The sequence below is a fragment of the Pelodiscus sinensis genome, chromosome 7 (assembly GCF_052426305.1).
Source record: "Pelodiscus sinensis isolate ZL-2025 chromosome 7, ASM5242630v1, whole genome shotgun sequence".
Classification (NCBI taxonomy): Eukaryota; Metazoa; Chordata; order Testudines; family Trionychidae; genus Pelodiscus; species Pelodiscus sinensis.
The window spans coordinates 51,399,718-51,409,480 of NC_143058.1; the positions used below are offsets into that span (position 1 = coordinate 51,399,718).

At 49.5% G+C, this 9,763-nt stretch overlaps 1 protein-coding gene across 2 annotated transcripts in view; it reads right to left on the reverse strand.

The window, feature by feature from the left end:
- Nucleotides 1-3,559, reverse strand: part of FRZB (frizzled related protein) — a 32,534-nt gene extending 28,975 nt beyond the window's left edge. The window contains exon 1 of one of the 2 annotated variants that reach the window (XM_075933758.2): nt 2,688-3,559. In XM_075933758.2, coding sequence (XP_075789873.1) covers nt 2,688-3,162 — 475 coding nt within the window. In that variant the 5' untranslated portion in view covers nt 3,163-3,559. The remainder of the gene's footprint in view (nt 1-2,687) is intronic. The other variant, XM_006121709.4, reaches the window with a different exon arrangement.
- Between the last annotated feature and the right edge of the window lie 6,204 nt (nt 3,560-9,763).

Consider the following 9,763-nt stretch of genomic DNA (forward strand, 5'->3'; position numbering starts at 1 on the left):
CCTGGGGGAAGGAATCTAGGAGGGGGTGCAAGTTCTGGGAGGGAGTTGTGACCTGGGTGAAGGAGGTGCAGAGGGTTGGGTGGTGACTTGAGGCAGGGGAATGGAGGGCAGGGTCAGGGAGAGGAGGATCCTGGCCTATGGGAAGAATATAGGCGGGGTGGAGAGAGTTGTGACCTGGGAGAAGGGGGAAAAGGGGTACAGAGGGTTTGGATGGTGGCCTGGGGCAGGTAGTCAAAGGGGAGAGAGGCAGTCTCTGGCTGGGAGGCACTTACCTGCAGAAACCTGAGGGGCTACATCTACACTGGCCCCAAATTCCGGAAAAGGCATGCAAAGCAGGTAAGTCAGAATAGGGAAATCCGCGGGGGATTTAAATATCCCCCGCGGCTTTAAATAAACATGTCCGCCGCTTTTTTTCCGGCTTGGGGAAAAGCCGGAAAAAAGCATCTAGACTGGCGCGCTCCTCCGGAATAAAGCCCTTTTCCGGAGGATCTCTTATTCCTACCTGAAAGTAGGAATAAGAGATCCTCCGGAAAAGGGCTTTATTCCAGAGGAGCGCGCCAGTCTAGACGCTCTTTTCCGGCTTTTCCCCAAGCCGGAAAAAAAGCGGCGGCCATGTTTATTTAAAGCCGCGGGGGATATTTAAATCCCCCGCGGATTTCCCTATTCTGACTTACCTGCTTTGCATGCCTTTTCCGGAATTTGGGGCCAGTGTAGACGTAGCCAGGCAGACTGTCCATGTGGCTCTGCTCCCGGCATGAGGGAGAAATGGTGGATGGGGAGGGAGAGAAAAGGCTTTCCAAACTACCTCTGCACCCAGCAAAAATTCTCAGCTCCTGTTGGCTGGAAACTGAGAGATTGACCAATGGGAGCTGAGATATTTTGCTGGGGGGAGAGGAGGATAGTATGGGAAGTTTTCCTTTTCCCTCCCCAGTGATCCAGAGTGGAGAGCAGCTGGCTTTTTGAAGCGTGAGCTGTTCTCTGCTTAAGGGGTCCGGCGAGACAGCCACCGGCCAGATCTGGTGGCTTGGTGGGCTGGATCCGGCCCACTGGCAGCCTCTTGCCCATCCCTGATCTAACCCCAAGATCAGGAGACACACACCACGTATCATGTGGCCATTTTTGCCACACTCATCCCTCAGCTACACCACTTGCCATCCTAACACAGATGAGGATCTGGACCAGTAGCTATGCATGCCATAAAACTAGCTGTATTTGTTGTAAGCTTATTTTAAAACTTCCTGCTGCTCTTCCCCCAGTTGCCATTGTGCATGTGCTACTGCTGTCATGGGACCAGGTGGGGCAACTGCAGCCTTCTCCTACCTCCAGCTTCACTCCTCCAGTGGCCAACACAGTCTCTCTCTCATGTTGTCACCACCATGGAAATAGGAGCACTGTCACCTGCCTCCCACCTGCACAAGCTAGCTTGCAGCATGAATTGAAGTTTAACAAACAAAAATATGCAGCTGCTCTTGTCTATGTAAAATAAAGTAAGTGCAACCAGTCCAGAAGGAAACATGTTTTCAGTAGGTCTGAGTGGCAGGTTTAAGTGGCATAGAGGGCATAGGGAATAGTACATCATTAGTGGGGCTACTGCCCCCGCCCTAGTATAGTTATATTTGAAAAATACTAAAGCTAAACTAAAAAATTGTGAAATTGTTTCCATTTCACAGGATTTCCATTCTCACTTGTTCAACTGTTTTTACAAAAAATGTAAGCTAATTTAATAGAAAATGTTTCTGAATCTATTGTTGAAAGTTTTCTTTTACTATAAAAAACTGCCAAACATTGATTAAAAAAATCACAAGACATTACCAATTTCAAAAAAGTAAGTTTCTCATGGAATGTTTTTGTTTTTGGTAAAAGGCCATTATCCAACAACAACATTCACTCAGAAATCTCAAGCAGCTCCACATAAATGCTAAAAATGAGTAAAAAGGATAAACATTAAGACACTATCAGATGGGTGTTAGGGTTGGATGGAGGTGAGAGTTAGATGTGAGCTAAGTTTAGCTTATGGTATGAGGCAGCAGGAATGAGAGCAAGAGCTGGGTTTAGAAATGGGAGACAGGATCAGAGTGACAAGTTTAGAATCAGAGGAAAGGGTAGCAGGGGAGGGCACATGAATGCAGCTTCCATCCTGTTTGGAATAACATTACTGAAGTGCACTTTTGCCCATTGTCTCTGCACTTTTATATGCCCCATCTACTCGCTTTCAGATGGCACTGGCTTCCATGGAGTGAGATGGAAAGGCCAGGAGAGGAGCGTTGGATGAAACAGAGAAGGAGTGATAAGGACTGGGTCTGGCAGAGAGAGTAAGGGAGCACAAAGGGAAGAGGAGAAAGGGATGACAGTGAGATTCAGGAAAAAGGTCATTGAAGGGGGCAGGTGGAGGAAGGGGGAGACGATGGATCTGGGTTGATTGAGATCTCAGGTGATCTCGTGAGAGGTCAGAGGAGCATGAGGAGTTGGAAACAGAGGGGATCCGAAGAGCTGGAGTTGACTGGATCTGAAAGGCTGAGAACCAGGGACTGGATTCACACGGGGCTGGCGCTGGGCTCGTGGGGGTGCGGGCAGAGAGACGAGCACAGAGGGGTGCGGGCAGGGAGGGTTGTGTGCTGGGCTCCCAGGGTGCCAGGCAGGCAGGCAGGGCAGCAGCAAGAGGCGCGGGCTGAGGCTGCGGGACTTACCGGCTCCCTCGGCGGTCACGATGGCCTCGGGGGAGATGCAGACGCCGCGGTCGTAGAGCGGCAGCTCCTCGCAGGCCAGGCTCTCGGGCCAGGCGTGGCGGTACTTGATGAGGACGGGCTCGCAGCCGGCGCGGGCCCGCTCGCACACCGACTTGCAGGGCTTGATGGGCTCGTGCTGGAAGTCGATGGTGCAGATGGGCGCGTACATGGCGCAGAGGAAGAAGAGCAGGTCGGGGCTGCAGTGGGTGCCCAGCAGCCCCTCGAACTGCTCGATGGCCAGGATGGCGTTGGCCTGGGTGCTGTGGTGCAGGTGGTTGGGCATCTTGGTCATGTTCCAGGGCAGGGACTTGCACAGCGGGATGCGGACCGGCTCGCAGGCGGCGCCCTGGGCCCCGGGCACCCTGCTCAGGAAGAGCCCGGCCAGGGCCAGGAGGGGCCCGGCCAGTAGCATCGCGCCGGAGCCGCAGCGCAGCATGGTCCCGCCGGGCTCGGGACTCGGGGCCTCACACACACGCGCTCCCGGACCTGGCGGAGCCGCCTCCCCACAGCCTCTTCGGCACAGCGGCCCCGGCTGCCACCTGCCCCGGGCCGCGGCACCCGCCCCCCTGCGGCGCTAGGGGTGGCGGCGTGAGCGGCGCGGCCGAGGGTGGGGCTGCAGAAAGGGGGCAGCGGCACTGGGCCGGCGGGCGGGCTGCGCCCCGCTCCGGTTGGCTCCGAGCACGAGGCAGGAGTTGGGAAAGTTGGGCCGGGCTCAGCCTGGGAATGGCCCTGCCGCCCCGCTTTGCAATGAGGGCTCAGTCTGCAGCCCAGCTCCTTTTCCCTTTCCCACCTCCTGGCCGGCGAGCCCCAGCTCCTCCTCCAGCCCGCTCCTCTGTGCAGCGGGCGGGCGGGAAGGGGGGGGGGGGAACGGGCTGACCTGAGGCTGCATTAACTTCCATCAGCATAAGACACGGCTTGTCCCGTACCCCCCCCCCCCCCCTTATCCCTCGGGAAAGCTGCGAGCTCTCAGTTTTCGCTGGAGCTGCCGCAAGGCAGAGGGGGAGGCTAAACCGAGCTAGTCCTTGCAAAGCCCCTGGGAAGTGCGGGACGGCAGAAGCGCCCAGCCGCTCCTGACAGAACTTGGCGAACCTCATAGAGCTCATCGTCTCCCGCCTCTCAGGGCAAAAGGGCCCATCGCCATCGTCTCGACTCCCCTGAAATAGACCCACCATAACCTCTGCCTGAGTTACTGCAGTCTCCAAATCCTGGTTTGAATCTCACAAGCCCAGGAAAGCTCATGATACTCTCGGATCGATAGATAAAGTTTCTAAGGTGCCACAGGACAACTTGTTTTTAAAGTTACAGACTAACACCGATACCCTCTGAGACTTTAGAAAGACATCCCTCCTCTCCACCCTGCCATGGAGGTAAACTAAAGAAAAGGAGTGTCTCTTCCAGACACTCCACAGGACAAAGAGAGGCGTTTTTTCCCCTTCCCCAGTCTCTCTCTCCTGGTGCAAACAATCACCTCTGGGGCTTGCTTTTCAAACATAAGGGGTAGGGTTTCTGATCTGCCTTGTTTCACAGGATCTGATGCTTTGTGAATTACAGCTCTTGCCAGGAAGGCTGCATTCATTCTGACACTGCCCACCCCCACCACAGCCAGATTCCTGCAGGGAAACTTTCCCCACAGTGGCAGAAAGTGGCTCTTTTTCCTTCAGTCCAGATGCATTTAATCTAGAGGAGAAAATAGAAAACAGATCCTCTAGCAGCTTGCTCCTTCTAACTAAAGTAAGCTCCTGGTCAGTGCATATAGTGTAAAATGAAGTGACCTACAGAGGCACTTTCCCCTCTCTGAGAGAGAGAGAGAGAGAGAGAGACAGAGAGAGAGAGAGAGAGAGCAGCTTAAATCACCAGCAAAAAAGTAAACTCCCTCAGAGGGGTAACAAAGGCCTAAACAAAACAGGAAATCACCTTTGCTCTGCACCATTAAAATGTGCCTTTGTTTCAACAGAGCCGTTTCTCACAGCTGATCATTTTTAGCCAAACCTATCCCCTTAGAACCCATCTTCTCTCCCAGCACAGTGGGCTATCTGTTTCTGGATGTAACTTGAAGGCAAGACATTTAAAAATGTACCATTCACTTGCTGTTTATATGGCTTTGTTATTACTGAAATAATTCTGGACAATGGTTCTATAGATGTTTTTCCACAAAGAAAAGTTTGTTAATTTGAGAACAAAGAATAATGCTTTAAACTTGGATTAATTATGTTGAAATACAATATGGTTTATTTTGGTGTAATTGTGTAATATCTTTAACAACAAATGAATAAGACATGAGAAATATTAGCACCTAAATTATTGGAAAAAAGAAAATATACAGCCATGCTGAGACAAATTTCCCCAGCTGAACAGTAAATTTGGAGATAGCTATATTCAGTTTAACATGCAAAAGGAGTACTATTTTGAGATGACTACCTTCACATGGCCTACACTATTAACTGGGAAATCACAACCATCATAATTAAACTGGCGACTGAACACTGTTGATTTCCTGGACAAAAGATAAACAAAAGCAATGCTTGACTTTTCAAGACCAATGTTGTAGACAGATCAAACCTGGGGAAAAGATCTGCCAGTTGAATGTTGAAGATCCATGGTCCAAGTGTAACTACCTGGAGAAAATACTGTAGAAAATATTGATGTCCCCATCCTCCAGGGGACCCATATTGCAAATGAAGAAAAAGCCCTACTGCAGGCAGTCCCCGGGTTACATGGATCCGACTTACATCGGATCCCTACTTACAAACTGGGTGAGGCAACCCCGCATTAGCTGCTTCCCCCCAGCAGACTAGGGAGACGCAGAGCAGCTTTTTTCAGCAGATACCTCAGCTTGAGAATAAAGGACTGAGGGAAGTGAGGTGTGGGAGAATAAAACTGAGCTCTGGAGAAATGTTTGGCTAGAGTTTCCCCTATATTATGTACCAGTTCTGACTTACATACAAATTCAACTTAAGAACAAACCTACAGTCCCTATCTTGTACGTAACCTGGGGACTGCCTGTACTACAAAATCAATGGCTAAGTACTCATAGCCAGCAATTACCATGCCAAATAAGAGCTAGCAATTTACCTAAAACAGATCAACCAATATGTGGTGCAACTCCTGCAGAAACAAACTACAATCTCCGTGTGCATCGCACACAGAGCCATCATTCATGTGTATAAACATCCTGGTGCACTGTCGCTTCAACCAGCTCTACAGACTGCACAGAGCCCTGCTGTGTTTGTGGGCAGATTTAATAGTCACCACACTCCATAGGGCTATGCAGCAAACAACATTGCAAGTGAAGAAATGAAATGGTGGGAGTCTGCAAATGATATGCTCCATCTTTCTAATGCAAAACAGTGCATCACTGTCCACACTGCAAGAAGGAGCAGATGATACTGCCTTGACCTGATGTTTATCTCTAAAGATGATGGTGACTCACGGATCCTCTTTGATTATTTCCCGAACAGCCAGCATTGACCACTCCTGGCCCATATTGGCATTCAAATCCTAGTTCTCTACTCAAAACCAGTACTGTGTAGAGACTTCAAAAAACCAGAGGGGCCATTTCACTGTGACAGTGGATGATACAATCTCCCGCATTCCCTCAATGCCAAAATTTGTTGACTGTTTTACTGTTCTCCTAATCTCTGCTGCAAAAGGGACTTTCTCTTAGGCATACAGGTCTCTGTACGCTCCTTGCTGGGATGCAGAGAGTCAAAAGCACCTCTGCAAATATGACAAGTGTAGAGACCCAGACACTGGAAAGCCCTCCTATCTCTGGAAGCAGTAAGGCCACTCTGGCTACACCTAGACAGCATGCTTCTTTTGGAAGAAGAGATCTTCCGGAAAAACCTCTTCCAAAAGAACATGTCCATACAAAAAATGCTCATCGAAAAAGCACGATGTCCAGCTCAAGCAGCCCGAGTGGCACTCGCACCCAGCCCCATGCACCCGCCTCTCCCACTCTGTGTGTATGACAAAGTGAGACCACGCACCTGAAGATCCCTCCCAGGTGTCTGAGGAGGCCTGGGAGATGTCGTGGTTCACAGGCACTGGCTCCAGGGACAGCAGAATCATGGTCTCTGTCTCCTCCTCCTCCACCACCTCCGGCTGGCCCTGGTCCTCCTGCTCCTCCTTCACCAAGACCTCTGGCCGAGTGATGATGGGGGTCTGCAAGCCAGAGTCCATGAGGACAGGTGGGGAAGATGTTTCCCCACCCCCCAGGATCTGGTGGAGCTCCTGGTAATAATGACAGGTGTGGGGGCCTGGCCCCAAGCGGGAGCTGTGCTCTCTGGCCCGGATGTATCCCTGATGGAGCACTTTGACCTTACTCCAGACCTGTTCCAAAGTCCAGGGTGGGTGTCCGCGCTCCACCAGGGACCATGCGCTCATATATGTCGGTGTTCTGCCACTTGGAGTGGCGAGCCTGCAATGTGTCCTCCTTGCCCCACAGCTTGAGGAGGAACAGGATCTCTGCTCCAGACCAGGAGGGTGCCCACCTGTTGGTCCCCTTGGGTGGATCCTGGGACCCCTGGGGCTGCTCCCTGCGAGGGCCAGGGAGGTCACGGGGGGCGTGAGACTCTGTCATGGCTGACAAGGCCTGTGACAGAGAGAACCACGCGGTGAGGTGCTGTTCTCAGGCCGGCTTCCTGCCACAAGGCTTGTCAAGGGTGCCTGCAGCTTTAAGAGGGGTCAGGAGACAGGAACTATAGAGTCCTGATTACTTTGGATGGAGTGGCCACCAGAGCACCTGTGCTGTTTCCTGGAGGCTTCTTCTCCCAAAAGAAAACCCTCCTGTCCACACACACCTTCTTCTGAAAGAGCTCTTTCTGAAAAAGGCTTCTTCCTCGTAGAAAGAGGATTACCGTCGGAAAAACCCCTCTGTTCTTTCAGTTTACTTTCAAAAGAATGCGATTGTAGTGTGGATGTTCCTCAAGTTTTGTCGGAAAAACAGCTAGGGTTTCAACAAATATACCGGACACAATTGACATTACATCACAATCTACATTACATCTTACTTAGAAAATACCAGATGTTTATATTTTCTCATTTATGTTTTCTCAATTTGTTTCCCGAACAGTAAGCTCAAATATTGGACTGTCCGGTTCAAAACTGGACCCCTGGAAACCCTAAAAATGGCTGTTTTTCCAACAAAACTCTGTAGCCATATCTTCAGGTGGTGTGACTGGGTAGAAGATCCAGACTTTACACACTTGCGTAAATGTGCCTGAAATCTGGGGTCTGTAAATCATGCACATGCCACTGCTAAGTCACTCCAATGGTCTGGAAGCCGAGCATTCATAAGTATGGAGATTAATGCAGCCACGAAATAGGGAAAAGTAGCGGGAAGAGATAGTGTCTATCCAGAGTTCTAATAGTTGATTGGCACAGAAATGGATGATACTGAGAGCTGTGCACCAGTGTGGACAAGAAGATGCTGTTCCCAACTTGTGGATAGGCAGCTAAATCAGACCATCCAAATCAGTGTTCCCTTTAATATTTTCCATCTATGTGAAAACTTTTCCATCGATATGTGGAATAAATTTTATGCGCACTGAGATATGTGTGAATATGCACAACGAGTAGAAACAAAAGACCTAGCTATGGTGTTTGTCTAACTTGCTCTTAAAAATCTCCAATGATGGAGGTTCCAAAATCTGCATAGGCAATTTATTTCATTGCTTAACCACCCTGACAGAAAGATTCTCCTAGTGCCCAACTGAACTGCCCTTGCTGAAATCTAAGATTATTGCTTCTTATCCTACATCAGAGGATAAGGAGAACATTTTTTCTCCCTCCTCCTCCTTGAACATGAACCTTTTATGTTCATGAAAATGATTGTCTCCCCCTTCAGTCTGATTTTGTCCAAACTAAACAAACCCAATTGAGTCAGTCTTCCCTCAAGGTCATGTTTTCTAGACTTCTGGAGCTCGGGAGCTGGGGGATGCTGCGACCACACCACCCTCTGGTTCTCCAGAGCTCTGGGGCAGGCTGGGGCCATGCTGCCCACCAGCTCTCTGGGGCTCTGGAACTGGGGACACTCCTGGGGCAGGGAGGGGTCGAGGGCCAGCAGCCACATTGCAGGGGTGGGGGAGACCTGGCAGGGGCCAGCAGCGACCATGGTGGGCTCTAGGGGCAGGGCCAGGGGTACTTGCTTCCCAAGCCGTGGGGTCACCCACTACCCATGACTAACTTTGACTCCAACTCCCAAATCTCTTTTTGCAGTACTCCTTCCTAGGCAGTCATTTCCCATTAGATGTGAGTGCTTCAATAGGAGCATGTTGAGTTAGTGCTCTGTGAGCTACACTGGTTGTCTAAGTTTCCAGGTGGAATTTAAGGAGTTGATATGGACCGATAAATGTAAAGAATAATGTAAATGTAAAGAACACCTTTTATAACATGAAGCCAAGTGCTCAGTGGGACTGAGGCCAAGTATAAGGTTTGTTTTTTAAGTGGTTTATATAGAAATTAAAGGAAAAATTGTATTATTATAGGCTGCAAAACTTTGGGTAATCAACAATGATACAAAATATTTCTTGTCAACCAAATTGTCCTCAGTTATTCTAATGCAACTTCACTGAAATCACCATGAGGACAGAATTCAGCTGTAAGTTGTTTAATATGTATGCAGCTGTGAGGAAGTCTGAATAAGTTGATTAGGACACGCAGATGTAACAGGAGCTTTTATGAGACTGTGAAAAGGGATTGATTTCTTTACTGTTCTCATACCCCTACCAAAGCACCGTTAGGAAAGAAGCTGCCGTTAGATGGTTGGAATTAATTTGTTCCCTTGTTTAACTTTCTCCTCTTTCTCTCCCCTCCCCCTCTCCCACTTCGACTAGTCTCTCTCCCTCAGTAGTCAGTCTGTAACTGGATTAAAAAATAAGCTCAAAGTCATGGTGTTCAGCTTAGTATTAGAACCGTAAATTAGCAACATCTCATCCTTTTCAAATATTTTTTTAAATGTTTAAACTTGATCCCCTTTCACATAAAGACTTCACTGAGTACAATAAATGGTAAGAGAGGATGAGTAATCTGTAATCAGA